This window comes from Natrix helvetica (genome assembly GCF_964273705.1).
Source record: "Natrix helvetica genome assembly, chromosome: 2".
NCBI lineage: Eukaryota > Metazoa > Chordata > Lepidosauria > Squamata > Natricidae > Natrix > Natrix helvetica.
In genome coordinates, this window is record NC_138552.1 from 181,325,155 (window position 1) to 181,346,649 (window position 21,495).

General features: G+C 36.1%; 1 protein-coding gene across 4 annotated transcripts; it reads right to left on the reverse strand.

Moving 5' to 3' along the window:
- Positions 1-477: 477 nt before the first annotated feature.
- Positions 478-19,187, reverse strand: PNISR (PNN interacting serine and arginine rich protein). Of its 4 annotated transcripts, none has more exons than XM_081942942.1 (12): positions 19,048-19,187; positions 15,194-15,302; positions 13,107-13,292; positions 11,060-11,286; positions 6,393-6,579; positions 5,903-6,093; positions 5,395-5,526; positions 4,739-4,838; positions 4,052-4,105; positions 2,703-2,873; positions 1,089-2,199; positions 478-827 (listed from the first exon to the last, which is right to left on the reverse strand). In XM_081942942.1, exons 2-12 carry the CDS (start codon positions 15,279-15,281, stop codon positions 800-802), a joined length of 2,475 nt encoding a protein of 824 aa, XP_081799068.1. In that variant the 5' UTR covers positions 15,282-15,302; positions 19,048-19,187; the 3' UTR covers positions 478-799. The 4 variants fall into 4 exon arrangements, 3 of the variants coding, with proteins under 3 accessions (XP_081799068.1, XP_081799069.1, XP_081799070.1); XM_081942943.1 differs by having other exon boundaries at positions 19,158-19,176; XR_014174519.1 differs by lacking the exons at positions 478-827; positions 1,089-2,199 and having other exon boundaries at positions 4,052-4,203.
- Between the last annotated feature and the right edge of the window lie 2,308 nt (positions 19,188-21,495).

The window sequence follows — 21,495 nt, forward strand, 5'->3', positions numbered from 1 at the left end:
AAACAGCATTTTTATTTTGCAATCATCATTTTAGAAGGTAAGTTGTAAGATTGGACCTAGTTAAACTTATTAACACAAGGTTATTTTAGTGTAATTATGGTTATAATTACAGAAAAAAAACTGAGTCAAAAGCAGTATTAACTTCTCTGATCATACGAGGAAAAGTGTTGCAAAGCTATAAACTTGTTTCATATAAGTTAAGTTACTTGGACTTACTATTTTTGTTTGGCTAGTCTTGGTATGTCTTACAGTAATTATCCACATTTCATTGACACACAGTATGATGAAGCATACCATTAAAATAAAACAAAAACCTTTGAGGTTTTTCCCAAACAGTTCTTTTACCAGAGAATTGACTCAGATTTATCCAAAGATGAAACCCAGAAGTTAAACTACTATTAAGCATTTTACAAAAGAAAAATGCCAGGCAAATAAATATTTAAAATAAATAAAAATAGAAGAATTTAAACAAAAAAATGAACTAAAGAACTTTATTGACATCACATACATTCAATAGCAATTTAAGAACATTACAGCTGAAAGAGAATGACATATTTCATAGCCTTAGGTAAGCACTACTGTTTTGAAAAATGTAAATACAAAGAATTCCTAGCAAGTACTTAACTCCGAGCAGTGTTTCCAAAAAATACAGCTATGTACAGATCTTTTCGTTAAAAAAGGGGTCAGCTTCCATCTACAAAGCCACAACTGTAGCCTCTATAATGAGCCTCTATAATGAGACAAGCCCTTAAAAACTCATGGAATTTTTAAATCATTATGACTAGTGTCATATCATTCCTCAGCGTTTACGACGAGGAGTCATTGATCTGAAAAATAAAGAAAAAGTGGGGAAAATTAAAGGGAAAAGAATCATAAAAAGCATACAGGTTAGGCTTAATAACTGTATTTCTTTTTTTTAAAGCGATCAAATGTATCTCCCCATCCCACCAGAAGGATAATCTACAGAAATTAGTTTAATTTGCAAAATATTTACATATATATATATATATATGTTGCAGGCAAACATGAAGAAGAATTGAAATATAAAGAAACATATAAATCAAGCAAAATACTTAAAAGAATACTACCTTGATCGTGATTTAGACTTGTGTTTGCGGCTTGCCTTCTTACCAGACCTTTGAGATTTCTCCATGGACCGTGACCGACTATGCTTTGACTTCTTCAGCTTCTTTTCTTTGCTGCTGCTTCGTGATTCAGAACTGCTCCTTGTGCTAGATTCTGAACCTGAATGCTTTTTGCTCTCTTTGGTAGAACTTTTTTTGCTTTCCTGCCTAGAATCACGTCTTAACATTTTTGAAGACAAAGAATCACTGCGAGAGAAAGTTCTTTCGCTATCTCTTTTTCTTTTTAATCTCTCTTCATGATTGCCAGTTTTACTGTCTTTGTCTTCTTTTTTCTGTTTCTCCTTACGCTTTTCCTGATCTCGGTCCCTCTCCCTGTTCTTTTTTTTATCTTTCTCTATGCTCCTACTGCGTTCCTTTTTTCTTTCTTGAATTTTGCTATCGTGACTTTGTTTGTGCCTGTTCCCGCTTATGTTCCTGTGCTGATCTTCACTTTTATGCCTATCTCGACTCCCACTACAAGCGGAATGGCTAGTAAGTCTATCTCTTGAGTGACTATCACTTCTACGTCTCTCCCAGTTTCGGTCATGGGAAGGACTATGATTTCGTCTCCTCTCCCTTCTTTCTATACTTTTGTGTCTACTAGATCTCTGTCTTTCTCTTATTTTACCCCTGCTCCTGCTCCTTTCTCTTCTATTTCTATGTGAATAGCTCCTACTTCTGCTACGCCTAATTTTAGGTGTCCTACTGTGACTACGTCTTTTTTTTCTTTTGGGGGAGGAAGAATGTGTAGAGCTGCGACTGCTAGCTGAACTACTACTATAAGATGAACTACTAGCTGTGCTGCTACTGCTGCTACTGCTACTACTTCTACTATTATTACTTGAACTAACACTACTTGAACTTTTTGACCTACTCCTTCCTGCTCTCTCTTTTTCTTTAATCTCTTTTTTGGGTTCGATGTCTGGTGTTATTTCTTTTGGAGACTTTTTCTTTTCACCAAATGCATCCTCCTCCTCAGCTTCTTTCACATCTTCTAGTGGTGAATTGCTGTCTTGCTCCTTACTGGCAAGTTCACTCATCTCCTTTGCAATTCTCTCATTTTGGAGCTTTTCTTCTGTAAAATATGTGCCAAAGAGAAACAGATCCCAAATCATACAAATAAAGTGGAACCGATACATAACTATTTCTATTCTTCTGGCCAATAACAATGTTAAGATAAAATGTATTAGAATAGTACTTCTTCCACAATTGTTCCATGGCAGCAAAAATCACTGGATGACTCTCTTGAGAACATACAATAGACAAAGGAGAAACCATAACATGATTTCCTACAATTAGTTTTCCATAAGTTCAATAGCTTTGCTTGGGTATATAGTATCACATAATAAGTTAGACCTGTGCAGATCATCTGATTAGGTGGTTGTGAAAGGCCTCTGGATCTTTATCACTAAGCACATAGCATGGCAGGATATTTCAAGGCCTTATCTGTGCATGTGCACAAAAGAGGCTGCTGCCCTAACTGCCTCACGAAATGCTACACATGGTTAACATATATTAAGAGGTGAAAATAATATTCTATAAGCATAAGAGTCCTTCGCCCTATGCATATATACATACCTTCCAGCTGTTTCTCTAGCAGTAGTTGCTGTTCTCTCTCCTTCCTCCAAAATGCTTCTTGTTTTTGCCTGATTCTGTGTCGTAGTTCCTCATCATCAGTATCAGATGACTCAGAGCCTCTGTCACTCCTCTCATCGTCACTGTCTCCTGATCCATAACCACCCAGTCCACCTGCGTGCATAAAGCCTAGTCTATCACGAGGAAAGATCAATCCTGGTTCTTAATATTTCTGCAGGGCAAAGAAGAGTGCATATTGCCCATCTTTCACTTCTTCACTGAAGAAGCCACTTATTCTGGAGGAAGTGCCAATGCTGGTTGACTGGAGTGTTCAAGGCCCACACATCTGACCTGCTGTTCAGTATCTGGTTTTACTTCATCCGGAATAGCTTGCCATGTTTTCCAGCAAGCAATCGCTAAGATTACATACTTTCTGCTCAATATGAGTGAAAAAGCTCTTTACAGAGCCAGTACCAAATGCTTAGAATACATCAGCAAGAAAATAAGACTCTGAAGTGCAATGCCTAAGATCTATCCTTCAAGATATAGTTACAGGGATTTCAGTCAGCTTCAATATCCAGGGCTTAAAAAGTCCCAATGCCAATCAACTGTCTAGTGTTCAGAAAAGACTGTACATTAAAAAGGTACAGATATGCAATAGGAATGGACTTCTCTTCCCCCAAAAGATAGATCTGAAAAGCTGGTAGAAAGTAATCTTGAGCATCTGGTTCAGAAGCATCTTTACTTTCTTTCCCAGGTTCTTAATTTTAAAATTATTTTCCAAATACATTTAAACTAACAAAAGAATTCATCATAGTGGTCAAATAATGTATTTATTTAATGTCACAATAATATGGCAGCATTATCAATTTACACTGACATGCAAAATTTTTACACAATCTATTACAACATAGGATGCAATTCTGAATTTCATATCTAGCCTGTTCTAATATAAAGCACTAGCTATGAGAATTCAAAATATGCATTTTGTTGTATGGGATTTTTGGCAAGACAAAGTAGTAGGTGTTATTGTGTTTTTTTTTTAATTTAAACATACACTAACACAGTAAAGTTTAAAATAATAATACAAATCATTCAAGTCCATTGTATTTTAGATACCATATTAGATATCTAACCAAAAACACCCAACCTCCAACCTCAGGGAAGGCTTGCACAGAAAGAATACTACAGTTTTCACAGATTTTAGTATAACTTTTGTGAGAAAAGTCCTAAGTTACTTGATGCTTGCCTAATGCATATTGGAAGTTTCACTCTTGTTTCAATACATATTTAGGAATGCAAGCGACAGCTCTCCCCATTAAGTCCCTCTCAAAAATCAGGAACATACTTACCAAGTCCAGTGAGGGAAGCCAATGCACTGGACTGTGCCAGCTGTTTTGCAGGAGCTTTGTATCACATCAACAACAGGAACAACATGTTAACACAAATAGCCACGTTTTCATAGTCATGAGAGTCTATGGTATTGTTAAATCTACTACTATTGCTGTTTTGTGGAGGAGAGAAAAAACATTAAACACATATCATCCATTCAAAGCCCAGTAATTTCTGGCCATGATTGTTTAGAAATTAATTAATGGATAAAATTAAAAAGGCAGTTCCCTAGAGTAAAGCATTAACAGATCAATACATTTTACCTGCAATCAATATATTAATTTATTCACAGTTATATGAAATAAGATTACTGGCTCTTTAAAAAAAAGCTGAATAGCAGGATCACAAAAACATTTAATTATACAAGTTTGACTTATAGGAGTTTTTTTCCTCATCTAAATTTCAACTAGAAAATCAACTATTTAAAAACTCAACACTATTTTTAAAAAGTTAAATTGAAAAAATGAAATATTTAATGCTAGAAACTATGCAGAACAACTATATATGATTACAAATGATTTTTTGGAACTTTACATTTAAATTATTTTAGGTACAGATATTATATATGAACATATGCTTATATACTTTAAATTATTACAAGACATGCACAAGGACAATTAATGAACCTATTAGAAGCCTAAACATACCTTTTATTGCTTTACGATGGACATCTTTAGCCACATAATAAATTTCTTCATTGGTGACATCTAGGAGAATTTCTGTCAGCAACATTTTTGTCAGCAACATCTGAACAAATTTAAAGATAAACATTCATTCAGATGCTATTCTCAACTACACCAATTCAAGGCATCTCACTTCTTGAAAAAGAAATAGCAAAGGATTTGGTAACAGTAAGAGAAACAGCATATTTATGCCAACAATAGTTATATGGTGTCCTATGCGAAATATCAAGTAAAAATATGTTCCACAGTAAATCCTCATTGTAACAGATCTCAGTTTAACACATTTAATGCAACAGATGTATCAGCACACCAATAAAATTTCAATCTAGCAAGTTGCTTGATGTCTCCATTAGAATAACTTGACTAAAGAATAGCAGCTTTTCTGAATATTTAAGGATGAAATCTTTAACTGCTTTACTTCAATAATGGTTAACAATCAAAAGAAACCTTCCTAGTTAAGCTTAAATATATTTTTTTCAAATTACAAATTGATAATTAAATTTTATCAATTAAATTTAAAAAATAGAATTTAATACAAAATTATTTTTTCTTAACTATGGCGCCTATTATATCAACAGTCAAATGTATGGTAAATACAGTGATCAAAAAATGAATTGTACCATCTGAAAATCCTTTTCTTCCTCTGTCATTTCTGGTTCACTCTGCTCCTCATGAGTTGGAGATGGGCTTCTGGTGACTTTTCCACTACTTATAGCCTCTACGTTATCAAAATCCTCTTCTTCATCACTATCCTATAAAACAACAAGAAATATAGCTCTTCAACAAGGAACATTCATTTTTCAAATGTTGACTATTCACACTGACAAAATCAAAAAAGATATTGATGCAAAAGAAAATGACAAGGTTAAGGTCTATTTTGCCTGATCAAGACTGCCTGACACGTTCCATCATTTTACCAGAACAAAGCCAGTATTTTGGGCAGGACCTTGTAATTAAAATTACCCATCTGCTTTAGAAGCCTGACAAATAAGGAAAAGTATGGACAAACTACTGCCTGTGCTACCATCACTTGGTAAAATACAACTTTATTTTCTAAAAAAATATATTAAAATGAAGTATTTTAAATATGCAAGCATGTACATACTGTACAGGAATTTCCCCACTTACAAATTTACTTTTCTGTGGTAACCGAGGTCCACCCTCTTCTCCTGGTTCTGTAATTTCCTTCTTTTCCTTTTTAGACAGTTGAGAACGCTGCTGTTCCATTCTCTCTTTTTCTAGCTTCTTCTGTTTTTCCCTTTCCATCTTCTCTAAGCCCTCACGAATCCAAGCAGGTAGAGTTCTACGTTTAACAGCATCTACAGCATCGTAAAATAAATTACTCAATAAATGCATACTTTCTCAGCCCTATCAGGGTTTTTAAAAGTTAACTGTCTCTAATAAGTTTTATAATTCTTTCCTTGGGCCATATCGGAGAACATTTGTTAGGCTGTAGCTGAAGGTCCGTAAGTTGTTCTATTTAAGATGAAGCACAGATAAGTGAAATTAAGTACAGTATGCATAACTCAGTTATGGGACGTGGCACTCAGTGACCAACAACATGTATTTTCAAAATGTGTGTATCACATACATTAAACTAAATATACTGAAGACATACCAATTTGAGGGGGTTCCTGTTTCACGGGCAATGTAATTGGTGATCGCTGGCGATCTCTAAATGCTGGCCTTTCCCTTCGATTTTGAGGAGGTGCAGGAGGTGCTGGAGGTCCTGGAGGCCCTGGTGGTCCAGGCTGCCAGTAAGGTGGATGAAACCCACCTTGAGGTGGACCAAAAGTGGTCCCATGCTGAAAAAGTAATGAAGTTCATTTTTCTTTAACTCAATGCTACAGATTCCCCTAACAGTTTCTCAGTAAAAAGGTGAAATGGAAAAGAAAAGAGGAAAGGAAAAGAAAAGAAAAGAAAAAAGAAAAGAAAAGGACTTGATCTCTGTATAGAATATTTTTTGTTTCTACTAGAAAGTCTGGAGTACTTTAGGGAGAATGCAAAGATTAATGAAACAAAAAAGGGATTTTTACCATTTAAAAAGCAATTTTGTAAGAGACGCCCATGCTGTATTACACTATGACATTAGAAAGTTTTAAAAGCAATATATAATATACTGGAATCTTCCATTGAGGAAATAGAGACCCAAGAGATCTATAGGAACAGAAATTATTTTTTATTTTATTGAGGGTTTGGCATTTATTTGTAGGTCATCAGGAATACCCAGTATTCTTATCTTATTTTTCTGAAGTAATTTTGACAGGCATAGGGAATTAAATCACATGCACTTCTAATGAGCTTATGATACTAAATGGTTTTTGTATTATATAAATGAATTGTCATGCATGTGCAAGCAAACAAATCTAAGTAATTTATTAGGTCAAATTCTCATGACCAATTCTCACTTCTAAGCAAAAAGTAACATATTTTATTTAAGTAAGTAAATAACCTCTTTATGGTTAAAGGATATGTTTAACATCAGAAATAGAGCATGATGTGCATGAAAAAACATTGGTTTTTTTTTTCTTTTATTGAAAGATAATTGTAAGAAAACTACCCATACTCTTTTTAAAGGATTTGTACAATCAAGCAATTTTTAACTTTTTTTAAAAGTATTTTCATATTACTGAAATTGAGTATAACCGTTTTTCAGAGTATGCGTGAGAAGGGAACATGCATTCTTTTAAACATGAATCATGATTTCAGGAAATAAAATCTACTCATTATCAGAAATAAAACTATCTAATGTTTTCCTAATGATTTGGGATTTTCTCTTGTAAGTTTTAAGTGCTATCAGCTCTTCTGGAAATGTGGATTTAAGAAATGAATTCATTTCAGTTGTGGGGTGTGATGTTAGTTTGCGTCCTCGCAATGCACCCTGGATAGCACAGTCATGTGACCCAAACAACTAGCAGCAATTGGCAGCCAGACTACATTGAAGAATTGGCAGTTAACGACAGTTGGCAGCCAGACATCTTTGTAGAACTTCTGGCTCTCTATATACATGGCAACGGATTAAAATCTACTCCTGCCTGCTGGCTCCCTGTCTTGAGCCGTATTGCACCATCAGCTCTACAAAGACAGAAAGCCTTAGTGAAGGAATGCAACAAAATTATCTAACAACTTTGACAAACACACAGTGGAAAGCCACATGGACTGCTGAATGCCCAGATACAGGCAGTTACATAGATGACCCTACACAAAAGGTGCCAGGTTTTGACCTTCCTCGCCAGCTTTGGTCAACTCTGAACAGGATCTGTGTGTGACTGTCGTGCTCCTCGACAAAATATCCATCACATTGGGTAGTCTGGATATTAACATTTGAACTACTATAAATCCATGTATTTTCCATACACTAAATAAATAATAAATTTCAATTGCATGTTGTTACTGTTAAAAGAAAAGCTGCTACCAAAAGCTAGTCAATCATGTCATTGTTCCACCTTCCCTAAATTATATCTAATTGTTAGATAGTGTACAGTGGGGCAAAAAAGTATTTAGTCAACCACAATTGTGCAAGTTCTCCCACTTAAAAAGATGAGAGAGGCCTGTAATTGGCATCATAGGTAGACCTCAACTATGAGAGACAAAATGTAAAAAAAACCCCAAACAATCATATTGGCTGATTTGGAAAGAATTTATTTGCAAATTATGGTGGAAAATAAGTATTTGGTCACCTACAAACAAGCAAGATTTCTGGCTCTCACAGACCTGTACCTTCTTCTTTAAGAGGCTCCTCTGTCCTGCACTCATTACCTGTATCAACGGCAACTGTTTGAAATTGTTATCAGTATAAAAGACACCTGTCCACAACCTCAAACAGTCACACTCCAAACTCCACTATGGTGAAGACCAAAGAGCTGTCGAAGGACACCAGAAACAAAATTGTAGACCTGCACCAGGCTGGGAAGACTGAATCTGCAATAGGCAAGCAGCTTGGTGTGAACAAATCAACTATGGGAGCAGTAATTAGAAAATGGAACACATAAAAGACCACTGATAATTTCCCTTGATCTGGGGCTCCATGCAAGATCTCACCTCGTGGGGTCAAAATGATCATAAGAATGGTGAGCAAAAATCCCAGGACCACACGGGGGGACCTAGTGAATGACCTGCAAAAAGCTGGGACCAACGTAACAAAGGCTACCATCAGTAACACACTACGCCGCCAGGGACTCAGATCCTGCAGTGCCAGACGTGTCCTCCTGCTTAAGCCAGTACATGTCCGGGCCCATCTGAAGTTTGCTAGAGAGCATTTGGATGATCCAGAAGAGGATTGGGAGAATGTCATATGGTCAGATGAAACCAAAATACAACTGTTTGGTAGAAACACAACTCGTCATGTTTGGAGGAGAGAGAATGCTGAGTTGCATCCAAAGAACACCATACCTACTGTGAAGCATGGGGGTGGCAACATCATGCTTTGGGGCTGTTTCTCTGCAAAGGGACCAGGACGACTGATCCATGTACAGGACAGAATGAATGGGGCCGTGTATCGTGAGATTTTGGGTGCAAACCTCCTTCCATCAGCAAGGGCATTGAAAATGAAACGTGGCTGGGTCTTTCAACATGACAATGGTCCCAAACATACCATCCGGGCAATGAAGGAGTGGCTTCGTAAGAAGCATTTCAAGGTCCTGGAGAGGCCTAGCCAGTCTCCAGATCTCAACCCCATAGAAAACCTTTGGAGGGAGTTGAAAGTCCGTGTTGCCCAGTGACAGCCCCAAAACACCACTGCTCTAAAGGAGATCTGCATGGAAGAATGGGCCAACATACTAGCAACAGTATGTGCCAACCTTGTGAAGACTTACAGGAAACATTTGACCTCCGTCATTGCCAACAAAGGATATATAACACAGTATTGAGAGGAACTTTTGATATTGACCAAATACTTATTTTCCACCATAATTTGCAAATAAATTCTTTTCAAATCAGCCAATGTGATTGTTTGGGTTTTTTTTTTTACATTTTGTCTCTCATAGTTGACGTCTACCTATGATGCCAATTACAGGCCTCTCTCATCTTTTTAAGTGGGAGAACTTGCACAATTGGTGGCTGACTAAATACTTTTTTGCCCCACTGTATATATCAAGAGTGGCTAAAGGTGTATGCATCATGGTTCTTCATCAATTGTGTCTTCAATCTGTTTCGTTAATACATCAATGTGGGTCTATGGGATGGGATATACTTTATTCAAAACTTCAGATGACCAATCTACCAAATTATAGTTTGCAACTTTTAACAAACTATATAAGGACATAAAAAGTTAACTTATTATGAAGTCTCTTCATTTATTTTGTAGGTATCTATGAAATGTAACACCAACATTTAGTATAGCACTAACACATAATTGAGAAAATGTAGCCATACCTTGTGCTCCTGAAACAATACACTTAATGCTGTCTAGGTCATACCAAGGACTCCATTCATAGATATAACATCCAGAAACATGCACAGATAACAGATGTGCAGAAATTCTCGTGCCCCACCCTCCTTTCAATCTAGAGACTAATTCTCTGCTTTCACCAAAATGAATGGGAATGCCTAGGTATAACAAAGTGCTCCAGTGTGTTTCTTAACTAACTAACCCAAAACAGATGAAATAAATAAAGTTGTATTCTACAGTTCTGATTTAACTCCAATTTCAGAATGGCTAAAGGTGAATGCATCATGATTCTATGCAACATTTACCTTTATGTTAACCTTTGTATTCTTTATACATAATTTTATTTACAAAAGTATTATTTATTCAGAAAATTAATAGGGAGAATCTCAACATATTTTCAGGCTTATTTTCTTAGTTTTAGTAATAAGTAATTAATCTCATCCTTGTGGTTAATATTTTTCTCCTTTACAAAACATCAATCTGTTTTATATAAACACAGCTATCCCTTATATACTTTTAATATATAAATATCACATGGGAAGTTCAAAAGCAAAACAAAAACAAAAAGACACCCCTCCAAAAAAAACTTAGTAAAAAGTATAAAAGCAGATAAAAGAAAGTATCATGTAAATAAAATTTACATTTGCCTGCAGTTGAACTTTCTCTTTCATAAGTGATCCCAAACAGAACACATCACACTAATCCAGTGTAGCTCAACATATGTACAATATCACAGCCAATCTGATAAAGAATACAGTTGGTAGAACAACCAATTGAGCTGGGTAAATGTTTGTAAACAAATCTATTTTAATAAACAAGCAAACTCTGTTGAAATCTGCTTTAGAGCAATGCTGCTGGAACTCCACATGCTTATATTAAAATAACAAATGTTTCACCTGGTAGTCAAACTGGTTCACTGGCCCCATTGCAAAGTTATCAGGTGGTGGTCCCCCAAAGTTGTGATTATTTTGATTAAATATATGCCTGTTTTCAGGGGCAAATTCCCCACTGTCCTGACTGTTACTGTCTTCAGAAGGAGGAACAATATCCATTGATGCAGGGGCTGGAGGAATCCATGGCTGATCTGGAGGCGGATGAGGCGGCTGGTGGGGGATGTTCCATTCTGTTTTGATGTCATAACAAAAAATGTTTATAATCATTTTAATCAGTGTTTAATCAGGCTGTATTGATTTTTATGATGAGGGATGTATCATCAAACATATCTGGTTTTAATTTTTGTATGAATCCAAACTATGTTTAGTTGTCCTTTGTATGAACAGTATTCAAGCAAACCACATCTATTACAGGGAAAGTCTAAATTATATCAGCCAATTTCCCCCCTCAATTTGCCCTTTTAGATCTGAAATGCAATTTCAAGGATAAAGATAATCTCCCACATCAAAGAAAATATTGATGTCAAATAAAATGGATGTGAGCTACAAAAGCTATATAATAATACATTTATTAGTGTTTAAGTTGCCACAAAACTCTTGTTTATGCTGGCACAATATCCCTTTGGAGAATAATTATTTATGTCAGCATCTCCAGCTATTGTAGATTATCACTTTCAGCATCTTCAGTGCATATAACCAATGGCAATTCTGGATATGGCTGACAAAGAAGTAGTTCAATGAATCTGGAGAACACTTTCTAGGGATCAACTTTAGTTGAAAAAAGAAGCCCAAAAGAATGTCATTTTTTGTAGAAACTGGTTATCTTACACAGCAGAAATTGATGACTTTATGGTACTCCATGTTTCTGAAGTTCAACTCACAAGAGTCCTAGCAAGTATAGTAAAATAATGGATATCAAAAATTGAAGTTCAATCATATTTGTGAAGCCACAATTTTTTATGTTACAGAATATGGACATATTTAAAATTTTAAAGTAGTAAGACCAGCTGCTGCAACAACATCACAATATTTAAAATAAATATATTCTCTTCTTCCAGTGAACACTTTGAAAAACCTGTTCTATAATTGGTACAATTAATCCTAAAATGGCAAAAACTCAAGAAGAATAATGTTGAATGCTAAGATATCAACACACATACACACAAACAGCCCAAAGAGAACAAGCCCAGTTTTTGCAAGTTCTTTAAAAGGCATGCAGGTATTTGTATGAGATAAATCATAAACATGACAATGTGCAACTTGTCTGAAACAAGAACTAAGGCTGACCCAGTGAAAAATTTCCTCACATCTGTGTTAGCATAAATTGATACTATGTTTCATTTGAAGGTGAACTGCTCTTTGAAATACTATTGTCTAAAAATGTATTTTTAAAAATTGATTCAATTGCTTATTGCAATCTTTTTACAGTACATATATTCCTTTATCAAGGGTAGTTTCTGCTATAAATTTCTGTTCAATTCAAAAACCAATGAATATTCTTTACTTTCACTCGGAAGGATTATTTGTTTTTTGTTTTTTTATTCAAGCAGCAGAAACTGTTTCAATGAATACTATTCTACAATGCTTTTGGGAGCAAGCATTGAACTGAATAAAATTATTGGGGAACTATGGGAATAACTCTGTCCTGTTGGTTTATTGCTAGTCCTTTTCAATTTTTATGCCTGTCTAAACAACTTTGAATTTATGTAATCTTTCTAATAATTTGTAGTATAATCACATTACAAAGCTTGATTTTTAAAGCATCTGCAGATTATTTTCTGATCACAATCTGAATCAATATATGAAGTTGGAGACAGGGAAATCCATAAGAGATCATATATCTCTATAAGCAACAGTTACTTGGGAGAATCAAAGCTTCTTGTTCTTCCCATAAAAGAAAAGAAATTTTGTCCTAACTGAATTTTGGCCAGTATTGGTAAGAATTTTGCAAACTAAATCAGATTTAATTTGTAGTAGTGCTCTTGTAAGAATGTTATCCACAACTAGGAAGATTCCAAGTGCAGTGAAAAAACAAGGACCAACAACATACCTGGCTGCCACATCCTGTTGAAATTTGGATCATTCTGAAAATTACCATGGTTGTTTGGACCAGGTTCCATTCCTGTCATCTCCTGGCCATTTGGCATTATTCCTTGCTGTTCTACTACACCCTGCTGCCCCGATGCTTCCCGCTGAGCAATCCATGCCTGAGCTAATGCAGCCCAGTCAATTTGGCCTAGAAACAGAATTAGATTTTCAATATATAGATTTCCACAACACAACCAAGAATTGAATTTTATTCATACTCCAATCCTCCATTTTAAAAAATCTGCATCATTTTATATTTTGGAGGCCTCTAAACATTCATATACCACACCACACCACACATAGCAATTCTCCGCTGACCCAATAAGAAATTTGAGCTTTTCTGAATTAAGAACTTAGTACTGAAAAAATACCCAAAGTTTTACAACTCAATCCTGAACATGGGCCAGTTTCAGCGTGTTTTAAAAATTTAAGCACCTATATGAACATTCGGATATAAACTGATATCCCATGAGAGTGAATGAGAGAGATAAAAAGAGAGAGACCACTGACATAGATGTGCTTTTTCTTCTTACTCTTCTACAAAACACTACTTCTGAAAGAAATAATTGTACTAGACAGGCAAACAGAGTATTGGTTTGTTGCAACAATGTAACAATTAACAGAACTGGAACACTGGCCTCAAGTTAGTACATCCAGATCTGCCGGATATGATGAATATATCGACTATTTATTCTTTTCAACTTTCTTGTTTTATAAAAGAATAAAAAGCTATTAAAACATAACAGAAAGATAGCATAAGCATATACAGGAAAAGCCATGCATGTAAGCTTGTTTGGCTAAAACAAAGCACTTTTTAAAGAAAAGGTAGAGATCCCACCACTTGCAGTGGATGGGCCCAACATTTCTCAAGAGTATGGGGATTTTAAATAGCAAAATGGGTGACTTAAGCTTCTTGGGGTATCAGGTTGTTCCTTTTTGCCCCTTAACCCTATCATCAATAAATAAAAGGGGAAAAAAGAGGAACCTCCAATTCTAGATATGTGTCACAACATTATTGAATATATTCTTTTCAAGTCTCAGAAGTCAAGGTTTTTTTTTAAACCAAAAAATTAGTAAAGTTCCTGCCACAAGAAAGTTGCCCATTTCATCTTAAAGGAGGAGCTCATTAACTTTTTGCAATCAAACCTCCCTTAATGTAATCTTAATGTACACACCTCCACTAAAAATCCAAACACTGAAATCAACATAATGAACTATGAAAACAATACAATGAAACTTTGGAGAAAGGTGGGTTTTTTCTAATAGTGTAACTAAAAGGTTCTTCATACCTCTCTGGGTTCAGTCTACACCTCCTCCCTGAGGGAGGTACACCTCACTTTTTAAACAATCCTGTCTTAAGGGGGTAAGGATCAAAGAGCAAGAAACTCTTTTAACCAGCTTCTACCGGTATTATTTTGCATATTACTGTTGAAAGAGAAGCACGCACTTGGGCAAAATACTGAACAATTTAAAATTTGTTTGAAGATTGCACTATAAAATGAAGTGTTTAGGAAGTTTACAATACAATGTGTTTTGAAAATATGGTTTTTGAGAACCACCAGAACTTCCATTATGCATAAGATTCAAAAGATTTATCGCCTCAAATAGTCTTTCTGTATTTGTCAGTATTGTTACATATATATGGCTGACATAGATATTATAATAGTTCAAATCACCTTCCTTGTATATTAACGATTTGGGAAATGCTCATTGGAAGAAGATGTTGTTTAAGAATTTCAATAAAGGCATGCTGGGATAGAGAATAAATCATTAGCTCAGCACATACTGCTGCTTACCAGCATTTTCTCCTATTCACTTAAGAGTCTAAAAGAGTACTTACAAGCAATATAGAAGCAATCTGTAAAACTTTCAAAAGATTGTAAACGCTAAAGAATAGTTTGTTGGATTTTGATTTAACAGGTGGGGCTTTTTGGTGAACTCATCACTAGCAATCTTTTCTATGTGACTGAAAGAGAAACACTCTAACCCAGTTTATAAAATGTGGACTTAACTTTAATGCTGAAGGCACAATCACAGCTATTTACTTACTTGGATCTTGCTGATGCTGAAATGACTGCATCCATTGTTGCTGATTCAAAGGCCACTGTTGCCAAGGCTGCCCACCTTGATCCCACATCTTTAATTATTTATATGTACTCTATTGGAGCAAAAATAACATTTCAAATTTGAGTACAAGCTTCACTTTAAGCCATTCAACTGTGTACAGTGACATCCAAACTTTTCTAAACTACCCATTCAACATTATCCAAGCCTTGTTTCTTGAGATTTTTTATGATATTCTTGTAATCAAAACATTCCACAGAAATTATATAGGATTTCCCTGAAATTTGCAACATCAAACAAAAATATTTGATGTAAGTATTTTACCATTCTGATTGCAAAAACTGTCTATCAAATGTAAAGTGCTACAAGGTCTGCTATCCTGGGTTGACCTTCAGAATTTAAAAGCCATAAGTTTTAGTTTCCAATTATTTTAATTTGATTTTCTGCTATATTTTTTAAACAGCCATCATTTATACAAAAAAATCTTTGGAAAACAGAAAGAATAAATGAAAAAAAACACCTACTGGGGCTCTAGAATGTCAACTATGTTTTACTTTGAGTCACACCATTTTAGCTCTGTGGCCTTATATATCATAAAAGCAAATCTGATAACCATTAACCAGATAATCACTGTTAAAAAATTATTTTCTCCTCTCTTCACATGGTTCCTATGCAGATTACACAACTCTGAACAATGCTACATCACATTATATATAGTATAAAAGTTTAATTTTCAGTCCCTTTGCACCATTAAATACTGCATTCAGACTACATGAAATACAATGTTTTATTTGGTATACAAATAAAAGGCAAATAGGCATAAATCTGTAAATTTATCGTAATATAATCTTTCTTACATATTTGTTTTATAATTTCACATATTCCCCATTATCTTTTAAAATCATATTCAAATGGCCTAGTTTTCTGGGTTCCACTACAGTAGTTTTATCATGGAATTCAGGCTCTATTTGGTTATAAGGCATATTTGTTAAGCACCTCTAATTATCAAAATACTACTTTATCCCAGAATTTGCTCATATCTGTGAATAAAGCTTTGGTGGATATATATAAAGTGTTTTAACACCCAAAAGAATCAAGAACAATACTACAACTCCTAAAATATAAAAAATAGCTGCAATGCCACAAAATGTCAGTATTTATGATTTTGTCCTCTTCCTATTGGTGGCATGCACTTTTGCAGCAAACCAAGGACTCACCTAAAATATGCCCCCCAAAAAGATTATAACTTAATGTGCCACAACATGCACATTACTAGATGCCTACAACTTTAAAATCTTTAACTTCCTGCGTCCACTTTCCATTTTTATGGGAGATAACATCAAATCTGGATGCAATAGAAAACAATCGGGCCTGCACACCTCCCTGAATTAATGGAGAAAATCTGTTAAATCTAGATTTTATGCTTCAGGAAAGTTTTGAAATAGGCAAGTTAGTGGGAAAATCATTAACAGCAGAAAGTGCTCAGAAAATTGAAGTAGTAGAAGTACAAAATTCTTAAGATGAAGAGAAAATCTTCAAATATTTAAGCAAGAACGCACATTCCAAAAACCATAGCCACTTCTAGCAATTTTCTGTCTATAAATAAATTACTTTTCTTTATTGGTCCAACAGACCACACTGGTACACAAGACATTAAATATAAGCTAAGAAGAATAGGACAAAAAATATCTGCTGATGATATTACCTAGTCTAGTAACGAAACGTTCAGAAACTAAACTGAAACAAGCTTGGAGAGAAAACCACTGCCAAAATAATATTGTGCATATACAGTAATAGCACGCAAGAAAAAAATCCCTTAGTTCATGCTATTGTCATTTATGATAGTTCTCTTAGAGACTGGTTCAACATATCTTTACAAAAAAAATTTCAATAAACTTAATATAAAATGCCTTCAATTTACTGAACATTGGATGGAAATATGGTAAATGAAGTTTGTAAGCGCAAAAACCTCTTAAGCACCACATACACATTTTCCTAACATAGTATAATCAGGAAACTTCAGAAATAATGACAGATTCATGAAAAGCATCAATGAATCTAAAGCAAATACAGGTAGTCCTCAAATTACAATAGTTCATTAATGACTTTTTGAAGTTACAAGAGGTATGAAAAAAGTGACACGACCATTTTTCACACTTACTTTCACTGCAGGATTGCCATGGTCATGTGATCTAAATTTGAATGCTTGGCAACTGGTTCATACTTATGACAGTTACAGCATCCTGTGGTCATCTTTGATATGCTCATCTTTTGCAACCTTCTGACCAGCAAAGTCAATGGGGACAATTGTTTTACTAACTTTACAACTGCAGTGGTTTACTTAATGACCATGGCAAGAAAGGTCATAAAATGGGGCAAAACTCACTTAACATGTCTTGTTTACCAACAGAAACTTTGAGTTCAAATATGAAAAGTTGACGACTGCCTGTATTTCTCATGTCGTTTAGAAATTGAAAGTAAAAAATAGTCCCCTCCACCACAGATGAGTATTCCTATTAAGCATTATTTTAAGAACATATTCTGAGAAATGTACAGTCTGAAATATGATATGAAAATGGTATTAGGTTACCAAGTTTGACATGGATACCTGCAATACAACTAATTATGCTGCTTTTGTTTACAACACCAACATTTCTGAAAGTAAATTGACCAAGGTTATTTATTCCACTAAAATGACAAATCTCTGTTAGTCACCTGCAGCCCACAAGGAAAAACAGGGGGACCTAATCTAGAGACAACCAAAGGAATGGTTGCTTACAACTTAGCTTGTTTCACATCTTTTGCTTTTGTTACCTTTCATACAACTGAAGTGAGGTTATCACTTTTTTCAGTCATTATGGATTGGACTCCCTGAACTGGGGAAGACAGAATCCCACTCTACATTTTGAAACCAAAATCCAGACCCAGAGAAGTTCTATTGTTTCATATCAATGTCCTATTAGGTTCGGCAAACTACTTCCAATAGTTGTCAGCCTGACCTTTTTTGGGCCTTCCAGGGACTAACAGAAGACAGCAGCTCTTTTTGTTGTACGTCACACATACCATCTAATCCAGAATTTCGGGTACTATTTTAATCATTTGTGGACAGGAGGTTCCTATTAAAACTGGAAAAAGCCTCCTGCTGAATAAACACCCATAGGGTGAGACTAATCACATCAGAACATATATATATGAAATAGAAGTTCTTTTATTCCATTGCGAGACACATACACACAACTTTTACCCATCTCCTAGCTATCAGCAATGCCGCACAAGGTCGGCCCAGCATGTTTACAACACAATGTGAGAGCGCGCCTGGCTCCTGGCCTTCTCACGTGGCAACCATGGCAACAGAACTAAGCCGTCGCCCCAAGTGTCAATCCAGGCTATTTATCCCGTTGAGATTAGGGGCCCTCAACGCACGCGCACATGAGGCTCGTATAACGAGCCCAATCTCAGCCCGCCGCCTGGATAGTCCAGCAAGATCAGGGCGCATGCGCACAACGGGGATCGGGTTTTTCCTCTCTCCCCGCCTTCCCCGCCCCTACACCTCCCCCCCCCCCGGCAGCCCGGTTACGACTACCGCGAATGCGCCTGTAAGGAAACGATCGGCCACCCGGAGAAGTGAAGTAAACTAGCGCCCCCCCCCCCCCAAGTTCTTAATCCGAACCCAGAGCACCAGCCTTGCATCTTCTTCCCCACCCCCTTTTGCCTCGCCGCAGCGAGCTCCGCCTGTTCGGAATTCAGCGCCGAATCCAAATGGTGGTGGAAGAATAATCAATTATCCAGCTGCCTTCCTCCTGTTCTCAAACGCAGCCGCTACGCAGGCAGTTACTCACCCCGCCCGCGCCTTCTGCGCTGACCGGTAACACTCGCAGCGCCTCGGCTGCCCCCTTCCCTCCGGTTAGCTTTGCGTTAACCACACAAAATGGCGCCCGCTGTCACTCACCCGGAACAGCAAGCTTACGTCACTGCAACCCGGCGGAGAAGTCTGCCCTTTGAGTCTATTCGCCATCTTAAGTCAGGGCGGAGGCGTTAGACCGAGAGACATCTGGAGGGGAAGGGTTCCGATTGCTCCTCTAACGTTGGCAACAGCTGATGGGAATGATAGTACAAAAATCTGGCAAATTTACCCAGCCATGGCATTAGAATCTCCGAGAGTTAGAAAGAAGAGTTATTTTTAACTCAGTTTTGTTTTATTTTGTTTGTTTGCCAACAAGTGAAAGTATCGCACAAGCGCCTGGCTGAAAGTGTTCTGTGGGCGCCATTTTTACTAAGGACGAGGAGCTGCTTATTGACGCATGCGCAACGCTATCTTTAGCGTTTCGGCCCGCACCGCCGAAACTCAGGTTGCTTGTTTGATTGTGCCCTGGCTACAGTCTAAAACGAGTTTAATACCGGCTGCAAAAATCTGCACATCCGCTGTTTAGCAAGCAAAGAGATTGGTTTTTGTTGCCATCTTCTGATTATCCGAATTTTAGTAGCTTTAAGCACTTTAAGAGTTGTGTAAATATTAGATTGGATGGGTTTTTTAAAGACACAGCGAGGCTTAACTTCTAAAAAAAGCCTGCATCGCGTGAAAACTACCTCTATTTTAGTGTTCCTTTAATTAATACACTTTCCTTGAGAAACGAGCTGTATATTTGAAACTTAGAATAACTTTTGTCACTTCAATGTACACCAATCAGCATACATTAAAATGAAATTTCGTTGCATACAGCTCTCAAGTGTCACCACCTCCAATATACCATACATAGATATGACTATACCCACACATGACAAGAGAAACAACAGTCAACATCTAATCTTTCTGACATAATTGTTTTTAGTCTATTTGCAGTAATGTTTTAGGATGCTTTAGTATTTAAGAGTAAAGACATGACAATGGAATAATTTTGTGAACAGCAGAATAATCAAAACTCAAATGTTTCTTGTGAGTGGAAATTACCAAGGCATGTTTCATACAGCTCCCACCCATTTTAAGGCAAGGAGAACACCCAGTGTCCACTTTCTAAAGTAAACTTTTCTAATGGTTTAGAACTGTCCAACATGTATGTGTATTTAATGAAATGCATTAGTCCAACAAAACCTATGCTATAACCATCAGAATCTAATTGTTGCCTCTGTACTGTATTGTTTAATCACTGTATACTATACTGTATAGTATACAAAATATACAGTGTATAGTCTTCTAGACAATATAGACTTCAAGACAACATTGCCCAGGGTATACCATTGTGCAGTAGTCTATATTCATACTTCATCAGTAATTGCATGACCTCGTAGATGCCATACACCAAATAAATCCATAAATAACTATATAGAGGGCAGGTGCTAGATTCTTGGAGGTGGGGTGGCTTATTCTGAATTCCTGCACTGAACAGGTGGTTGCATTCTGTGCCAAAAATGCCAACTTTATTATATTATGGCTGATGCCAGGGGAAAGTCTTCTGAATATGATGATCTGTTGAGCTGGATCATCTTGACAGGATGTCAAGAACATTTCTGGTTTCCCAAATGGGCACATTGGGTTAGCATCACATTCACACAGCAAAATATAACAACTTCGTTGAAAAGGCATACTGATAACAGCAATGTATATGAAGGCAACATTTTGAGGCCAAGAGATACATTTAATATGGTGGCCAAGGCTGTTTATGGGTGGGGCAATTATGAAAAAAAAGTGTGGGGCATGATACAAGAACAGGTGGAATTAGGAATTCTGCAGACTGTACAGGGAGAATTTTGGTATTTTGTTTTAAAATTTAATTTCCATTTTTCATGGATTCTGTGCTACGTCCTTAATTATTAAAATATTGCTGTCTTAGGAGATGAGAGAAGGCACAATGGCAAATGAGATAACACAAAAACTCCGATCTCATGAAGTACAGATATATATGCCCATCTGTCAAATAGCACTTATACCCATATCATTCCGAGGTTTTCTTAATATCCAGGATAAACTTCATTATGGTATGTGGAAGACAAACAGGAGGAACCAAATTTGACTCAGGACACAGTAGAGGTGCAAAATTTCATCAGTCTGCAGACTGAAGTAATCTGCAAGTTACTTCAGATGAAGCAACAATCAAGATAGTTAAAATTGTAAGATATCTGATAAAAAGAAGCTATGACATAGCTGATGCAGACTGCTGATGTTATAAATCTAGAAACGATTATGGGAAACTAGATTCTTACTGTTTCATTATTTTAAAATATTCTGATAAATGAGGAAAGGCAATACTTTTTTCCTTCTTTTAATAAAAGAAAACAGACATTTCACTATT

Bases quoted from the DNA above. Each gene is read 5' to 3' on its own strand.
- PNISR (XM_081942942.1), bottom strand. From the start codon at position 15,281: ATGTGGGATCAAGGTGGGCAGCCTTGGCAACAGTGGCCTTTGAATCAG. The intron at 6,094-6,392 runs GTATGTCTTCAG...ACGATGCTGTAG, and splicing joins ACAGGAACCCCCTCAAATTG to ATGCTGTTAAACGTAGAACT. The intron at 5,527-5,902 runs GTAAGTGGGGAA...GTTGTTTTATAG, and splicing joins TACCACAGAAAAGTAAATTT to GATAGTGATGAAGAAGAGGA.